The 19,362-nt window shown below is 40.0% G+C and overlaps 1 protein-coding gene across 1 annotated transcript in view; it reads right to left on the bottom strand.

Annotated features, from left to right (window-relative positions):
• Window positions 1–19,362, bottom strand: part of ROR1 (receptor tyrosine kinase like orphan receptor 1) — a 456,010-nt gene that overhangs the window by 16,017 nt on the left and 420,631 nt on the right. Inside the window, exons 7-8 of the mRNA XM_066376479.1 lie at window positions 17,369–17,614; window positions 3,080–3,291 (exon numbers count right to left, since the gene is read on the bottom strand). Coding sequence (XP_066232576.1) covers window positions 3,080–3,291; window positions 17,369–17,614 — 458 coding nt within the window. The remainder of the gene's footprint in view (window positions 1–3,079; window positions 3,292–17,368; window positions 17,615–19,362) is intronic.

Here is a 19,362-nt window from a genome sequence, read left to right as displayed (position 1 = left end):
AGTGGAGAGAGATGGAAACAGATAGTCTAAACCCTGAAGGGCACACTCAGTTGGATAAATAAGAGTCCCAGAGTCTCTGGCGTTTGAACTGGCCAAGAAGAAATAAGAATAAGGCCAGCTTCCATCCTTCATTTCTGTTTCATCCCAGCCTCCAAAGATCCTTTTGATTTTACTCTGGTAGGGTGTTTGTTTTCAAGACTTTTTTTCTCTTTCATTCTTATGCGTGTCCCTTCCTTTTAGATTTTATAGGTACATGTAATATTTATGTGCCAGTGACCTTTCAAAGCAGTTTTAGACATTGGCTGTTTACATTTAGGAATTTTCTTTAAGGTCTACAAAGTCCTTTGTGCTTTTTCCAGGAAAGGCACTCAATAAGAACCAAAACAAATAACTGAAGAACTCAAATTTGATTGGAGCCAAATCTCTTAGGAGAGTAAGGGGTGGGGGTGGGGGGGAGTTCGAGTTTGTTTTTGCTGTTTCCTTTCCCCGCCTCAACCCAGTCAAATCTTGCTCTAGCCACTCCCGCCTCCAATCTGGTTCAGGATTGCTTGTGAGATGTTTGAGGCTAACGCATTAGCCTCATGTTGGAAAAATCTTGACACTGGGAGATTTTGCAAGGCACACTTCAGAAATGAGCCAGAAACAATGAAAACAATGTTCACTTCACCGCGTCTTTCGGAAAAATTATCCCAGTATATTTTACAGTTGTCTGTATGATCATGGAGGATGGAGGACTGCTTTTGCTCTGGCCAAATTCCACAGGTCCCTGGCAGGCTCAAGACTATCATTGAGGCTTGTAACTGTTGCACAGGCCTCTTAAGGATTTGTCACAAGCCAGGGGGATGCGTGTGGTTTGTGTTCAGCCAAAGCTGACCAAATGGAATCATATTTAGTTGTTTGCCTAGCTTCTTACTCCCTCTCCCTGGTATTAGGAAAAAGTATCATGGGGCTGGGCAAGTGTAAGGGCTTTATCTAGAGTTGAAAAGTCCTATCTTCACATCTTGTCTCTTTTAATTACCAGTTCTTGAACTCTGGGCAAGTTACTTAATCAGCAGCTTGAGTTTTAGTTACCCTGCTTGTACAAGACTAATGATAACACCTATTTTCTCTAATAGGTGTGAGATAATGAGTGTAAAAACTCCTTGTATAGCTCTTGATAATTTCTATCAATCAACATATAGAAGCCTTCTCTATTTATGCCACAAAGCTCTCTGAGATCTTTACACAAAAGGCTGCATAAATCCAAAACACAATGGAGATCATATGTTGCAAAAGAAACATCTACTAAAAATGAAATTGAGTTGCAGATGGAAGCTGAGCTACACAACTGATAATTTTCCCACATGGAAAATGACTTTTCCCCCGGTTCCTGTCCCAGCGATGAGGAGCCCACCTCTTCAGAACAGTGGCTGCTCCATGAAGACTATAACTGAACTGGGTCTCTCTCCCACAGAGAGTTCTGGTGTTTCTAAGGCTACTTAACATTTAGTAACAGAAATGACAGGGCAAGAGTCTCATAGAACAAAGACTACCGCACTAGAAGTTTAAAGTCATGGTACATATAAAAGGTCAAATAAGTGTTCCTTCATGAATGTGTAACAATATTAACCCTTCGTTTTCTTCTACTAACTTTGTAAAGATTAAATGTAAGATTGCAGGACATGCATGATGTAAATGAGTCAGCTAGCAAGCAGCTAGGATATCAAACGAGATGAAACTCCAGCACCACCTGTCCCCCAAGCCACTTAGTGAACGCCCCTATCCGGGGTGTGTGGGGTGTTTTCATGGTAAAAATTCACACTTATGAGAACAATAGTTTTGCTTGGACCAGAATACTTAAAATAAATTTTGAGCATTTAAGAAATCTCAAGACCTTAAAAATACATATGAATTTACAATAGAAAAATATTTTAAGCCTTTTTAAATTAAAAAAATTCCAATTGCAAAGCAAAAAATAATCAGATGAGGGCTGTTTGTCAGTTACAATGATGCTACTCTACTTACCAGGTAAAAGGTATTAATTAGCTAATCTGAGTGTGAAGACATTGTTTCCTAAAATTTTGTTAAAGGTGATGCATCTTCTATTTATGAGGGTCAAAAATAATAATATGACCACCAACCCACCGAGAAGGTAAGTATTTGTTAACTGAATGAACGAATGAATGAATGTTCCTTTGGAGTTGGAATAAGAAGAAAAGACAGGCTTTTGGATGCAGAATCCTCAGTTATTTAAAGGACATCTCTTTGTTGAGAGGCCTGGGACTGAGGTGCTGGCTTTCTGGAAATGGGTGGCCTCTGCTGTAGTTCAGCTCCGAGATGTGGCATGTGATCCATTTAAGGTCAGAGCCAGTGACCCTGGTTTCCTCACCAGAACCTCAAGCAACCCAAATGCTGAAAGACGTGGAGGAAAAACTAAAAGGAAGGGAGTGACTTTAGCACTGAGAGGAGAGGGCTAATGTGGGCTATCATAAAACATTCAAAGATTTTTAGGAAAGACAACATTTCTCTTAAAATACACATACACTAAAGAGAAAGGGATTTAGGTTAGGCCTAACAAGGATATTTTTGTTGTTGTTGTTGTTGTGGTGGTGGTGCTAAAAGACACACAAAATGTGCCGTTTTTAAGTGTACAATACAGTGGTGATAAGTACATGTATGTGGTAGGGCCATCAAAAGGCTGACGGTGACGTTAGTGGAGAATGTTGGGTCTCTCTCTTTCTCTCTCTCTCTTCACCTCTTTTAGTTAGATTGGAAGAGTATGGATTTTCCTTCTTGGCAATTCTGAAAAGCAGTTCACATTCTCAGTCCTGAGGGGCCGGCAGAGATGACTTCCTAAGGAAGATCCCCCGGGCCCTGCTCTGCAGTAAGGCAACGTCATGGCCCAACGCTGGAATGGACACACTGAAGAAAGTATGTCCAGCTCGCTTGGACCAAGTTAGAGAGGCGTGGTTATCTGACAACACCATCGAGCACTTGTCAAGCTGATTTTGTAGCATTTGATTTCTAAACTGGGGAGGGTAACAAGGGTGCTGGAACCACAGCTGACAGGATAGGTGCAGCTGTGCACGGCTCCTCTTACCTTGGGCTTGTAGGCATTCAGCATTGACATCTCCACGTTCTGACCTCTGACGTGTTTCGGCTGCCTCTGAACAGGCGGGGACGATGACTTCTGGTTATTGCGGCAGACGCAGATGAAGAAGAAGAGCAAAGCAATGGCCAGTGGGATGGCCACGCTGGGCACCAGTATGTACAGGATTTCCATTTTATTCTTTTCCTTGGAATCCTTTGAATCTAGGTGCAGAAGTAAAAAAGAACAAAAGTTATACGAGTTCAAATACCAAGTATAATATTACATCGCATAGTTTAAAATAACCTCCTATTCTTTTATACACACAAGTCTACTGAGAGAGAGAAAAAAAGAATCATTGCTTATTCCAATTTGTTTCTATCAAACCTTCAACATAATTTATTGAAGTTTAAAAGTTTAAAGTTCAAATGTTTAAAAATTGCAGAGGCAAATTATAAAGACTTCGCATGCGTGTGGGTTCCTCTCTGATGTTGCCTCTCTTTAGCGGCAGACCTGCATTTCTCTAACACCTTGAAAGTTAAACGCCATGTGAATGGACTGTATACATCCAAGAGCATTAATGTGGACCACAGGGCTCTTCTTCCATTGGCCGCCAGCCCAGATCAAACACCACAACCTAATGTTTCAGAAATCATGCCATTGTCTGGGCTTGTTTGGACATACAGGGCCATCCTGCATCTTCCAAAATCAACATCACTAAAGAATCCTGGCCCCAGTGTCCACAAACCCACTGTCCTGAGAATATGGGGACCCGAAGTCAAAGCCAGCTCAGTCTCTGATGAGCTGTGTGACCCTGAACAAATCATTCACCTCTCTGGGCCTCTCTGTCCCTCATCCACCAAAGTCAAGTATTTATTTTGAATAATGTCTATAATTCTCTCCAGCACAGCACCACTATATAACCTGATACTTTTTTGAAACTCAAGAATTCTTCTTAAATGGTTTCATATGAACCCAGTAATAATGAGTGCTAACACTTTAAAGTGTATTTCTGAAATCTTATACATCCACTGTACCTACCATTGTGTAGAAAAAATATAATGCATATAGAGGGCCTCAGGTGCACATTTCTGTTTATCAGTTTGAGTCTGGCCTTCAAAACTAAGTACTTTGGGCATATAATATCACTAATGAATTGTCTGACTGGGAAAAGAAAAAAGAATTGCAGGATGGTATTTAGAAGGATTGCATAATAAGACATGCCCCAATCACCAATAACCCCATCAGCTACCTTGCTTTAAGAAAATCCAAAGTGTGAAAATTCAGATTGACACAAACTGCAGAGATGATTATTTACTTAACAAAATAATTCACCATGCATCCATTCACTCATCCTTCCGCTTGTGCAGTAAGTAAGTCAATAAACAAATGCAACTACTGACAAGCACTATTCGAGGGTCCGGGAATATAACAATAAAGACATGTCCTTTGCCCTGAAGGAGCTCACAGTCCAGTATGGAAAAAAGAGAAAAGATAATTACAATATGTTGTTGGAAATGCTATAAGGGAAGTATGAATGGTAGTGAAGGGACCCAAAGAGTCCCTTTAAATAGTGAGCTTCCCCAGTACATGTAAATGGGAATATACTACACATAGTTTCTACTTGCATATATCTTCTTGGGAACCTATGGTTCAGAGAGATAGAGCAGTTAGTAATCCTGTTAACTTCTCCCCACATAAATAGACTCAAGACAAGAAGTTACAAAGGGCTACTCAAATCTGGGTGATGGGACTGTGCTCTATGGGTTAACCCACAGATGGGTTTGGGGAGGGCTAAAATCTGCTTATTGAGTATAATAAAAATATGTTTTAATATTTATTGAATAATTTCTACTGGCACAAAATTGTTAGCTCCCATCACTAATAGGGGCCAGGTACTGTTCTAAGCACCTTCCATTAACTCATTCATTTTATCCTCACAACCAACCCAGGAGGTAGGTGCTATCCTTGTCTTCATTTTTACAGGTGAGGAAGCTGAGGAGAGTGTTTCAGTAACTTGCCCAAGGACACACAGCTAGCAATTCAAAAGTGGGGATTCCTCCTCTCTTGGTCTTGCTTCATACCCCCTGCTCTAACTACTACACCACGTTGCCAGTCATTTGAGAGTGGCTGCTGTTTTGCACCTATTTTATCATAGTAGGATTTCTCTTGTTCCATGCAAGTAGGAGGAATTAGGGAGATCTGAAATGTGGGGAATAACACTGAAGCTTAGCCACATGTGCTACTTTTGAACTCCCTACTTTATATGCCGTGGCAGGTGAACATATAACCCAGGTATCTCTGGGAGGCCATTCTAGTCATTAGGAACTGGGTTTCAAGTTCCTTCATAACAACTGTGTCTGCCTGCGTGTGGCTGGTCAGACAGAAAGAAATCACATGGAAGAGTGTCTATCAGATAGACAGACAGACAGACAGATAGATAAATCTCTACCATCTATCCATGGATCCATTGACCCATCAATCCACCCACTTTAGAAATACTGTGGCTGCATAAAGGAAGTGTACATCTTAGCGTCAGAAATTCTGAAGACTGCCTCTGTCATCCTCTGTGTAACCTTCCGCAGGCACCTAGCCTCTCCGAGCAAACTCATCTGTAAAGTGGGAAGGCTAATAACTATTTCATAGAATTCCTACAAACAATAAATGAAATTAACATGGTAAGTGTCTATTCTAGTACCTGTTACACATCAATCACTTAGTATTTACCCCTTACCCTTAGAGTAGGAAAGGATTCAGGGATAAAAGCTTAGGCTGGGAATTCTAAATAAACCTTAAGCAAGAAACAATCTCTCTGACCTCCCATTGCCTTAGTTATTCAGTTTTATTTGGTTCACAGGAGAGATAATGTTCATGAAGAACCTGGGAAAATTGAAAACTGCCATACAATTCTTGGATGCTCTGATTATTATTAACATTATATAACACTTTCATATTTCTCAGTACCATAAGGGGGGAAATCTCTCTTGTTATTCTTGGATTTTCAGTGAAATCATTATGAGGGTAACGATTACAAAAGGAATGAGGCTCATTTTGTACTAACCCAACGCTAGTCATTTTTCTGGCTTGGATTTTCAACAACAAGAGAAAGCAGGGCTTTCACCTGTCTGGCAAACAAAGGAGCCTACCCTGTACATTCCGTATCAGATTATTCACAGAACGCCTTTGATTGTAAATGAGAAGTCTGGGACAAATCCCCCTGTAGGTCTGCAGGAGAACAAACTTCAAGAAGCTAAATCTTTTAAACTCGGTCAAACTTGGCTCCTTCAGATTACACTGAGGATATGCAAATAAGCCCCGTGTCTTTTTGCCAAGGGAAATAATCAAGCAGAACAAAACGGTCAGGTTGGAAGTGACAGAAAGCAACTTCAGGCCTATTGTAAACCTACCATACAACAGGCCTCCTTTCCCACACAGCAATCTGCATTTCGCCAGAGGGGAGTCAATGTCTGTCTCAGAGAGCTTTATAGAAAAACAGTTCTCAGAACAACCAACATTACTCCTGGAAAACTAGAAAACTTAACATTTGCCCAAGATCTTTTGGATGTCCTAGCACTTTCATTCATCAATTTAACTCTGGGCTTGGTATTATATTGATTTTATACCTAGAGAAATTGAGGCTGAGAAAGAATAAATAATTTGACAAACCTAGAAAGAGGGAATGCAAGCCTATCTGCCCTCACTACTTCCATGCTTTCTGTGTTAAATTACTAATAAAAGTTAAAGTACTATATGGAATTGTTCTTCATCAACTCCTTAAGAGTCTAAGTTTCCCTCTCAATGAGGGCTAATATCCAGCAGAGATCATATTATTAAAAACAATCACATTCGTTAGAACAATGGACATTATTCTTACTGTGCACTTTAAAGGGTAATGGACACCTCAAAGGGCATGGCAAAGAAAAGTGGGTCGGTAAAGATTTTTAATACTTTAGAATAACTGTTTAGAAGTTAAATGCACATATTAGTTACATCAAGTTAAATGCTTGGGATTTTTGAAACCAACAATTTAGTCTGGATCACATGATTAATTTCCTTTTAAAAATCAATTTGGTATCGTAGTTCACATCTGACATTCCTGTTTTATTTTTACAATGATATTCAATACTTTGACTAGTAATTCAATATAATAGAGAAAATACTCCTTTCTTATCCTGGGCTTATAGAAGGGTACCCATGATTTCTCATTCAAGTGGTACTTTTATACAATGAAACATCATCAGGGATATTACTTTTGAGTTAAAACAACAAAATGCTCAGATCTGCAAGACAGCAAAAGTGGAAAGAAATCTCACAGAACCTTAGGATTCAAAGGAAATTAAATAAGTTAAATTATGATCTTGTCAGAAAAAAAATTAAAACCCAAAAAAAGCAAATAGGAATTGCTACAATTTTGTATTTGGAAACTATAAAATAAGCAGGTCTATAGCAGATAGGGGCTGGAGCGGTATTTAAGCATATATGCCTGGAAGCCAGAGGAGAAACCGTGGTCATGGGGCCTTCGCCGGGCACGCTGGGCCCAGCCATCTGTTCTCTTGACTCACTGATGGAAATATTAAGTAGGTGATCTATTGCCTTACGTGTTCTCAAGTGAATACTTAAAATAAGACTCTGATAGGCCAAATAAAGTGATTAAAATGTTTCTCTTCAGAAAATGTTTTAACCACAATAACTAGGGGACAATAACCCATTTGTAAACACTTGAGAAAAATCTCAGTAACTGGAATCCACCCGAGTTCACTAAAAGATTGTGCAAATTCTCAGGACTTCAGTTTTCACCTCTATAAAAGGAATGAGTTGAGCTAATCTTTTCTTTTTAATTTAAATACTTTAAAGTAAATGCACCTAACGAAACTTACCATCCTAACTAATTTTAAGTATCTAGTGGTGTTACATATATTCATATCATTATACAACAGTTCTCCAGGACTTTCTCATGTTGTAAAACTGTATTCCTATACTCATTGAACAACTCCCCATTTCCCCCTCCCCCAGCCCCTGGCAACCATTACTCTACTCTCTGTTTCTCTAAAGTGGACTAGTTTAGATACCCTTAGATAAATGAAATCATATAGTATTTGTTTATGACTGGCTTATTTCACTAAGTATGATATTCTCAAAGGTTATCCATTTTGTTGCATGTGACAGGATTTCCTTGGTTACATGTTGAATAATATACCATATTTTCTTTATCTGTTTGTCTACTGATGTCATTTGGCTTGCTTCCGCATCTGAGCTATTGTGAGTAATGCTGAACACGGTAGAGCAAATACCTCTTTGAGATTTTGCTTTCAGTTCTACATTTTTAAAAATTTGTTGATTTGAGAGAGACAGAGAGATTGATTTGTTGTTCCACTTACTTATGCATTCATTGGTTGATTCCTATACATGGCCTGACTGGGGATCAAACCTGCAACCTTGATGTATCAGGATGATGCCCTAGCCAATTGAGCTACCTGGCCAGTGTAACTTTCAGTTCCTTTGAAGTGATATGGCTGGATCATCTGATAGTTCTATTTTTAATTTTTTGAAGGACATTCATATAGTTTTCTATAGTGACTACCCCATTTTGCCTTCCCACCAATAGTGCAAAATGGTTCTAATTTCTCTACAGCTTTGCTAACACTTGTTATTTTCTATTTTTTGGATAGTGTCCAGCCAAATGGGGGTGAGGTGATATTTCATTGTGGTTTTGTTTTTCATTTCTTTAATGACTAGTGGTATTGAACATCTTCTCATATGCTCATTTGTATATCTTCTTTGAAGAAATGTCTGTTTAAGATCTTTTCCCACTTTTTTAACTGGGCTTATCTTCAATAGGTTTATTAAATTAAATCTTTTTCATTTTCATTTTTGACAGGATTACCACATTTAAACTAAAAACATTTGATCAAGTGATTATCCTTATGGACAAAAGATGAAAGGCAAGATAACATTAGATGAATTTGTAATTCACCATATGCCTGTACCCTGATAGTTTTAATCAGCAAATCGCATCAAATTCTAGAGCTCTGTGTTTGGAGAAACCTGTCTGTTTAACATTATCATCAACTACTTGATGATGACGTTTTCAACTTGAAAATGGCCTGAATCTAGGAAAGATAGCTGATTACAGAAAGAATCGTACACTACAGGCTAAAATAATAACCTAAAATGAACAGTTAAAATTCTACAAATAAATATTATAGGTTGCAGTTAGGTTAAGGACCTTACCTAGAGAAGTCCATAATTAAGGAAACCAAATCAAAGCAAGAAAAGAAAATACTATTAAGTTTTAGTAATGACTTGAAGGTTCAGTTGGACTGAGCAATATCATGGTGAAACAGCTCAAAATACTTGTCATATCTGGCACTTAGAGCAACAAAATACCCTTCACTGGCAATACTGAGTCATGATCAAGAGCATTGTGGTTCTCTTCCCAGTGTTCTGGTAAAAATGCACCAACAGATGTCTTCTACTCTAAGAGTTACGTTCTTTAAGGTCTTCGAAGAAGCAAGAAGCATCCCAAGAAGGAGGTGAATGGTAAGGAAAGACTAGAGAAGCTACATGCTCTCTAGATCAAAGAAAAAGCCAAATGGAGAGTGTGTAGATGTCTTCAAATTTGGATGAGAAATGACACCAAAGGTTACAAATTAGATACAGGACATAGACTTGTTCCTTATTAGTTGTTTGTTTTATTTTTAATTAGTGGTCAACTTTTTTTTTTTTAATATCAGGAGATTTTACATACAAGTTTTAGTTTTTCACTTACAAAGGCAGGTTTAGAGTAGTGGGAGCCATCCTATAACCACTGTGGGCAGAGATGGCCCTGTCTTTGGAGGTCTCTGGCGATGTTCAAGCAAAGGTTGGATGACGTCTATGGTTTCTCCCAAGGTTTTCTAGTTTTATAAACTGAGTTGACATACCTTATTTTTGACTCTCTTATATAGCAACTGATGTAAAGCCGGCAATGACTATTGTCCCAGAGTGTCCTCAGCTCACCAGATCCAGTTTCAGTCCTTGTCTCTCCAGCTCCATGCTGCAGCTGACCTCAATGTGTCGAACAGTATTAATGGACACCCTGTCCTCTGACTTCCAGTTAGGTTTGGCCAATGGGCAGCATTAGCAGAATAAAAAGAACTGTCCAGGGCAAGCAGAGAGTATAGCTGATGTAGCTGCGCCCATGACTCCCTCCTGGCTGGACCGCAGCATGCACTGGACCGCTCTCTCTCTCTCTCCAGTTTCAACTATGGGGTAACTGATCATGCCCTTGACCTTCCAGGCTCGGGATGGTAATGCCTCCCAGGCCTGCTTGCTTGGCATCTGTACCTTATTGGTTTTCCCTAATTCTCCTACCACTTTAAATAGTCTCTTTAGAAAATTCTCCTAGGATGTTTGCTTGTGCCTTTAGCTTCCTGCCAGAAACTTGACTGATACAAAGCCAATAGTAACAATCCCTGTGGTATTATATCAGAGTTCTGTCACCAAAGGATTGATATGACAAGGAATACTTCCTATTGACACAGTGGTTGACCCAAATTGCTGAGAGCTTCCAAAAGCTTCCTGCTAGAGCAGCCGACACACTGGGTAAGGCCTCAATACGTCCTGGGGGCCATGAATAAAGAGCCTTTGAGAGAATTATTTTATGGTTAAAAATGTTTAGGGAACATGACTTAGTTATAAGTTTTGGGTAACTATTGTTCTTTACTTTGTTGTAAATGTATAAAGACTGGAGACCAAAGTACATCTTGAAAAATCTCTGTAGTATAAAAACAACTCTTCCGGAAAGCTTCAAACTATACAAAGCCATGCTCTATTCCTTCCTCATCGCTCCCCACCCCATCATCCAATTCACTGTAATGTTCAATTTTGGTTTGAAGAAATGGCTGAAAGACAAATTGCCTTACAACAGGTCTTCTATGAAATATGGGAGAAGGCTGCTGACAGAGCGAGTTAAAAACTGCAGTGCTCGCAATCTGGAAAACATCTGCCTTGCCCTGGACTGTAAACCACTGCGTTGTAGAAAATGGTTTGTGACACAGCAGAATGCAGGGTGGGTGTTCGTAAGATTATGGGACAAGTCAGGGCTATTCAGGCACAGAACTGGGCAGCATGCCCTTTGGCAAACAATTGTAAGGCAGGGACTTAAAAGGAAATACCAATACAAAAGCAACAGGCCAGGTACAGAACTCCCAAATGGAGCCAAATGGTTCACTACTTTTCTTATCAATGGGTACTCCTCAGGGAAGCTGGTTGAGAAGTCAACACAACACCACTGCTTAGAAATTCCAGTGTGGTAGAGACAGAAACCTTTCCTTAGAGGTAGCTCAGACACACTAGCCCAGCTAGCGGAAGAAATGTGGCCTCAAGACTTGATCTAGAGTAAAATGAAGGGCCAAGGTTTAAAAATAAAAACACCAAGCCAATAGAGGTTCTGTTTCCCCATGTAAATCAAGAAAGAAACAAATAAGGGATTTCAATTAGTGGGAGAGAGAGAGAAGGAACATGTCACGTGGTAGAATACAGCCAAAATGAAATTGCCAGATCACTGCCAAAGGAGCCCTCAGGGAAACAGACATTTTCCATAGCTTCGTCCCCACAGCTGTGGAGAGAAGCAACGATAAGGGCTCCAGTGAAACGGTGAACCTGGGGGTGTGCCTAGGTGCCAGTTGGAAAGAATATAGGCAAATGTTTCTTTTTCTACTTAGTTTCCACCCAGCCCGCAGTATTTGGCTTGGAAGGGGGCCACAGTGACTAGAGGTGAAAGTGTAGTGAATGAAGGTTTGCAGGCAGGATCTCAGGGAAGACGGCCAAGTCTGAGGACCTGGGACCTGGGCTGCTGGGAAGGGAGGAGCGCTGGGACTTAACGGGAACAGGGCAAAGACGCCAGGCCTGGGCGGAGCTGCGGGGGAACTGGTCCATATCAGGGCTGAGAGCGGACGGAGCACCCTGGGGTCTCTCAGAGTGGAGGTCTCTGTGGAGGGGCGTTCCATTCCTGAACCTGAGGAGCTGCAAAGACGACTGTCACTGGACAGCATCTCAAAGACCTAGAGACTTCACAACAATCCAAAGAAAGAGAAAAGTGACAAAGGAATGGTTAGTCCTCTGAATAGTCGAGAAGGTTTTCCTTTAAGTACTTGTGGCATGGTGGACAGAGGACGAGACCTAGAGTCCTGTGGACCTGCTTTGAATCTTGGCTTTAGTAAAAACAACATTGCCTCGGTTTCTCCATCAGTAAAATGGAGATGATGCCTTTATCCTGTGGTTAATATGAGGATCAACTAATTCAACATATTTTACTGAGCACCAGTTCATTCATGGGCCAGGGGCTGGTGTAAAGAACTATCAAAAAACAGCATCCATCATTAAAATGCACAGCACATAACAGAAGCACACATAAATGCTAGGAACTAGGAACTACACAATGATGCTCAATGTGATCATATGTTTTCATCTGATTCTTCTACTAGATTGTAAGCTACATGAGGGTATGGTCTGATCTTCATGTTCACAAAGTCTGATGCACAGTAGAAGCTCAACATATACTGGTTTCAGTGAGTGGCTGACTGAATAAATAATTAACCACTCTAATTGTTAGATGCCTGGGATAGGAAAGACAAGACAGGAAGGCTAGAGGTCAGGTGTTGCCCAAACTATCTTCTCTTCTTTCACTTTCTCCAAGCGCAGCCTGGGTACATGCACATGGTCCTCACCAAGCCAGTTCCCAGAAGCTACAGCAGACATATTTGGTTGTGTTTAATTTCACATTGTGTCTTAGAGTGAAATTTCATAGATTAAACAATCTGTGGCAGACTGTTCGCAAGTGCCTTTATTCTAGAAGCTATACCAAATGCTCACATTCTGCGCTTACTTAGGCCTATACTTTGTTTAGCCTTACTAAGTTGAAACAAAAACAAAAGCCATCAGTAGGAAAATGAGAAATCCCATGGAGATTTTGCAATCATCCTTAACTTTGATTTAACTAAAGAATACAGGAACATTTTCATGAAACTCAGTGCCGTTTGGGAGGGAGATGGGAAAGGACTCATTCAAATCCGCCCCACAAGCTTATAACTCATTGTTAAATGAAAAGTTACTCTCAATATTTATGTCACCTATCTCTATCTTCTATCTATCTATCTATCTATCTATCTATCTATCTATCTATCTATCTATCTATCTATCTATCTGAACATACACACACTAACATACATACATATATCATAGAGTTTAAAAGAGTGGTTACAGATATGAGTACTGGATCCACTTCTTATTAACCATGTGGCCATAGACAAGGTACTTAAGTCTCAGTTTTCTTTTCTTGGATAGAATAAAACCCAACCTGTAGCATTATAGCATTAGTATACATAAGATAATGCATAAAAACTTCTCAGCATTGTATTTCGCTCACTGTAAGTTCTTAATAAATATTAATTGCTGTTGGATAATATTGTTATTCTGTAATCTAAACTGTATAATTTATGCAGTATATATAATATACTATATTCTATAGTGTAAACTGTATAATTCCTATCCAGCCTTAGGGTTCTTCAACCATGGCGCTGTTGACATTTGGGCTGGAGAATTCTGTGGGTTGTTCTGTGCATTCAGGGATGTTTAGCAGCATTCCTGGCCTCCACCCAACAGATGCCAACCCCACCCAGTTGTAACAATCAACATATCTCCAGACATTTCCCCCATCAAGAATCACTGGTATAGAAGAAAGAGCAGTGAGTGGCCCTAGAGGTCAGAGACCTAATTTCTATGAACTAGTTTGTTATCTTGGGTAAGTCCTACCACTTCCCTGGGCCTTGGTTTTCTTGTATTTCTATTAAAATACAGCAGAAGTTCCGACTTTATCTTTCACGACTTTTGTAAGGATGAAATGAGGAAAAAAGTCAAATGCTCTAAAGAAGCGTTATAAAGTAGGATTGTATTATGACTATTTTGTCAGAGGTTGGCTGTTGAGGGGCAAATCCAATAAGCCTCGTCTCGGAGCAACAGCCCACACTGACCTGCTCTCCTGTTTTGTTCTCAGCCCGGGGGGCCACGGCCTCCCTGTGCCTTTAATGAATGTATTTGTGGCTTGGCCTGAAGAATTTAAGAGGAACTGTTTTCTTTCAAAATGAAATAAAAATGTTCTTTTTTATATAAAAAAATTATTACTGTAAGCGGTGAAAACTGCCTTGTCATCTCTGGATTTAACTTTCATCTAAATTTATCTCTCAGACGACTAGAATTCACCAGTCTTCAGAATGTTAACTGTGTTCTCCGTAGATTGATATTCCGAAAGAAATGTTCTGAGGGTTTCCAACATCACTGCACTGATTAATACTATAATAACACACCAAGTAATACTATGATAAACTTCTTCATCAGCAAGGGAATACTTTTTTCATGTTATATCATATTACAGAAATTGGTATACTGGAATCCTGAGGTTGAGCCTGCTGTCTTTCTTTTATTTATTTCTGAAAAATCTTTAAATGGGCGGTAGTAGAGAGTCTGGGCAAAAGAGCACGAGCTTTGAGTTTGGTTAGAGCCTACGTGGATAGAGTATGGTTCAAGGTCCAGTCACATCAGCTGTGTAATTTATGCAAGTCTTTCAGTCCTTCTGAACCTCAGTGGACTATGTTAATAACACCTACCACACAGGATGGTTATGAGTTTTAAAAGGGGGTGGATACATAAACAAGGAGCATCATGTATGCACGTGGTAGGTGGTTTTTCTTTTTTTAAAGACTTTATTTTAGAGAGGATAGGGAGAGAGAGAGTGGGAGAGAGAGAGAGAGAGAGAGAGAGAGAGAGAGAGAAGGGAGAAGGAGCAGAAAGCATCAACTACCATATGTGCCTTGACCAGGCAAGCCCAGGGTTTCAAACTGGTGACCCCAGCATTCTAGGTCGATGCTTTACCCACTGCGCCACCACAGGTCAGGCATAGTAGGTGTTTTATAGATATAGGTGATCTTTCTCTTTCTGTCCACAATCTGAAAAACTGTTCATGGATTCCTTTAATATGTTTGGTCTGATTGCTTCAGGAAGGCCGTTGGAATGAAAATCAATACTTCTTCAGTATAGAATTTTGACTTAAACAAATTGTAATAGAGCTTGAGTCAGATTATCAACACATCATTTACTTTATGAGCAAATCACCTCCCTAGTTGGAAATTCAGGGTCAGAAGTCACCTCAAGGATAATTGCATTCACCCAGAGTGGAGTGAACAATGTGTTTCTTCTTTAAAATAAGGCATTTGGTCTCCTTAAGAACACACATCAGTATCCTGAGTTAGCACTGCAGAGTAGCGGAAGACAGGCTTGGATCAGCTAGCTGGGTGACTTTGGAGTTCTCTGAGCCTCAGTTTCTTTATCAGCAAAGGTTAATACCTATCACAGTGGGAGGGTGAGCTAAATAAAACCTGTGAAAACCCCAAGCAGCGTGTCTGGCACATGCAAAGTGCTCAGTAATGTTGCTTTCATCCTTGGCTCTCCTGTAGAGCTTCGTACATTACCTGGTTTAAAATAAGGATGGGGCAACCAAGTAAATCACTGTAAGTCTATGTTTTATTTTTATCCCTTTCCTATTAATGTTGTGTATAGCATGCAGAAACAGTCATAAATTGAGAACCATTGAAAAATACAGGATAATTTGCTTTGAAGTTTCCAATGGTGACTCTGAAAGAGTTAACTTCATAATTTGTTCTTCATGCTCCATGTGAAGGCATTTTAAAGCCCAGCAAGACAAAAGGGGTCTGGTCACCTCTTTCTCAAACTTGGCATGTTTAACAATCCATAAAACCATTTTGCAGGAGAAGACAATATGGTAACAAGTAACACATAAGAATAAAATTGTAGAATAATAGTTTCCCAAATTTTTATCACTAAGGGTTCTCTTTAATATTTTTATTGCTTTTTCTTATGGACCTCTCTAGGCTATTTTGGCTTCCTCTTCTATACATTTGTGCTGATTTCTATTGTCTCATACACATTGGATTGTGGCTGTAATGTAAATCACATTTTATTCCTCTTTCAACCCCTCTACTCTATAGTGGGCTCTCAAACAATATTTGGTAAACTGAGAGCAAATTCCTCTATAGACATATATTATATACTACTGATAACAGATTTCTTTTTATACACTGACTATATAATAATTATAATAGATAATAGTTATTAAGCATTTATTGTCTTCCTGACATCATAGGATTTTTCAGTTAACAACTCATTTATTCTCACCATAAACCCTAGGCATATATCATTATTATCTCCATTTTACTGTTATGACTTTCCCAGACACCCTGAGTGTCCCATTATGCCTGGGAAACATGGTTGACATTATTTATGAGAACTAGGATCAGAAAGATGAATCAGTCCCAAAAAGAGAACCAAACTCCAGGTTTCGTCAACATTTTCATTCTCTTTTTCCTACCCTCCAAATATTTTCTAGAAAAAGGGACAAACCGAGCCCTGGCCAGTTTGCTCAGTGGATCGAGCATCAGCCCAGTGTGTAGTAGTCCTGGGTTCAATCCCCGGTCAGGGCACACATGAGAAGTGACCATCTGCTTCTCTTCTCCCCTCTCCTGCTTTTCTCTCTCTTCCCCCTTGCAGCCAGTGGCTCGATTGGTTTGAGCATTGGCCGCAGGCACTGAGGATAGCTCAGTTGATTCAAACATTGGCCCCAGATGGGGGTTGCCAGGTGGATCCCGGTTGGGGTGCATGTGGGAGTCTGTCTCACTTGAAAAGAAAAAAAAAAGAAAAAGAAAAGAGAAAAAGGAACTGATTCAGAAATTTCATTTTCTTTCTATACTTCTATAGTAAAAGAATGAGCCAAAGGACACAGCTTATTCACAGTTTTCCCTAAATACTGTACCTGAGTAACAGCTGCAAATTGCTCCTATCTTGTGGGTGTTCTCGAGGACACAGGGAAAACAGTTCTTTCTCTGCTTCCAATACACCTGTTGCACTGCAAAGGTGCACTTGGACATGGACCATTGTGGGTAATGTCTTTTTCTACATGAGTGATTGTGCTAAGCTGTTTCCCCTGTGCCTGTGAAGAGATGGTGCTTCATACCCACTAACACAATGGCTGCAGGAATAAAAGCAGTTCACTCCTTGAGAGTGTGCTCTGGTACTCTAAAAGGTGTCTTATGGCAAAACAACAAGGTCCTTCTGTCCTAGAAACATAGTGTGAGATCAAACACCATCAATCTCCTTGGCCCCTCCTAGGATTCTCCTAAGGACAGGGGGATGGAATGGGCTCTTCTAACGCTGATTGGACTATAATAAATGCAATGACTTGCTATTTACCACATGCTGGGATGTCACACAGGTCAAATTTAAAGTTTTCGTCCAAGGTGAAGCACCAGGGAGCTTCCTTCTGATTCCCTGGGTTGCGGCAGTAGGAATGTCCTCCATTCAGCTCCGGGAAGCGGAGGGCAGTGAAGGTGTGGGTGTGGGGGTACTGGGAGTTCCACGGCTGGCACTGGCGCCCTGACTTGGTCACACTGACGGTGCCCCGGTAGTCCACACCTGTGCTGTTATAGCACCTATGATCTGAAAAACACAATAGAAAAGCTCAAACTGTGAGAAGGAAGGAGAGGGGATGCTGGAGCTCCCAGACAGCAGTTTCTGGATGCAGGATGTGCAATTACATGGCCAAGGCTGCCCTGCCAGTCAGGGGCCACTGTGGGCAGCCTCCCTGCTTGCTGGGCTGGGGCACAGGGCTTGCCTTGTAGCTACATTCCTGGGAGAATGTAAAGCTTATGCTTCAGGAATAAAACCAGTACTCCACAAGTATTTTAAATGTTGAACATAGAAAAAAAAATCAGAAATGGAGCATAGAAGTAATTTCCTAGTGAATGGTCCAGGGAAGGTTCAAGCTAAACTGTTTCTTCCACTTCTGCAGATTTGAATCATGTGATATAGAATCTTATTCTATAAGAAATGTCAGAGGTTCTACTGGCTGTTTTCTTCTAGGATTTTTATAGTTTTGTGTCTAATATTTAAGTCTTTAATCCATTTTGAGTTTATTCATGTGTATGGTGTATTAAGGTGGTCTAGTTTCATATATATTTTTGTATGTATCTGTCCAACTTTCCCAAAACCATTTATTGAAAAGACTGTCTTTACCCCACTGCATGCTCTTGCCTCCTTTGCCAAATATTGATTGACCATATAGGCATGGGCTGATTTCTGGGCTCTCTATTCTGTCCCATTGATCTATATGTCTGCTTTTATGCCAGTTCCATGCTGTTTTGGTTACTATGGCCTTGTAGTATAGTTTGATATCAGGTAGTGTGATTCCTTCAACTTTGTTGTTCTTTCCTAAGTTGCTGTGACTGACTATTCAGGGTCTTTTTGATGGTTGGAGACCTGACTTGTTATAGAATTGGGCACCTGAAACCTGTATAATTATGTTAACCAGTGTCATCCTGATAAAATTCAATTAGAAAAAAAGAACAATTTAATAATAATAAAAAAGAAACCTAATTCACAGAGAATGTTTATTAGGGGCAGTGCACTATTGGTTTCTAACAGGAGTTAAGGCCATTTCTGTACTGATGGGACTGAACACCCTTGAGAAGCAGGTCTGATTAAATACTCCTCCCAGGTGACCAGGGTGTCTATTACTTGGCAGCCCTGGAGAAAATCTAAGGAGTTGAAATAAATTAAAATTTAGAGAGGTAATGATAATATGATGATATTACCATTATTATGTGCTAAGTATAATTCTAAGCATTTTAGATGCATTAAGTTATTTAACTAATAAAAATAGTATGAACTACCAAAAGGAAATGGAAAAAGATTACCAATGAGGTTAATTCTAGATGAATGGGAATTGCACAGAGGAAAGCCGTTGCTCGATGGCAGTGAGAGGATAGGGGGAGGAGGCCAGCCCTGGATACGTATTACCTTCAAATCTGGGGTACAATACACACGCCATAAAATTTACCATCAATGCATTGCAAACATTCAAAATATCATGCAACCTCCACACTATCTTGTTCCAGAACTCTTAAATCATACCACAAGGAAACCCCATACTCATTGAGCCGTCTTTCCCTGTTACCCCTCCCCCCCCCCCAGCCTCTGGCAACCACTAATCTGGGTGTTTTGGGGGGTTTTTTTTTGGTCTCTATGGATTTGTCTATTCTGAACATTTAATATAAATGGAGTCATACTGCAGTGTCTGGCTTCTTTCACTACCATAATGTTTTCAAAGTTCAGTCATGTTGTAGCAAGGTTTTATTCCTTTTTATGGTAGAATAATAATTCATTTTATTCCTCTTTATGGATGAATA

This window comes from Saccopteryx leptura, chromosome 3 (genome assembly GCF_036850995.1).
Source record: "Saccopteryx leptura isolate mSacLep1 chromosome 3, mSacLep1_pri_phased_curated, whole genome shotgun sequence".
Classification (NCBI taxonomy): Eukaryota; Metazoa; Chordata; class Mammalia; order Chiroptera; family Emballonuridae; genus Saccopteryx; species Saccopteryx leptura.
This window is presented reverse-complemented; position numbering and strand designations above follow the sequence as displayed.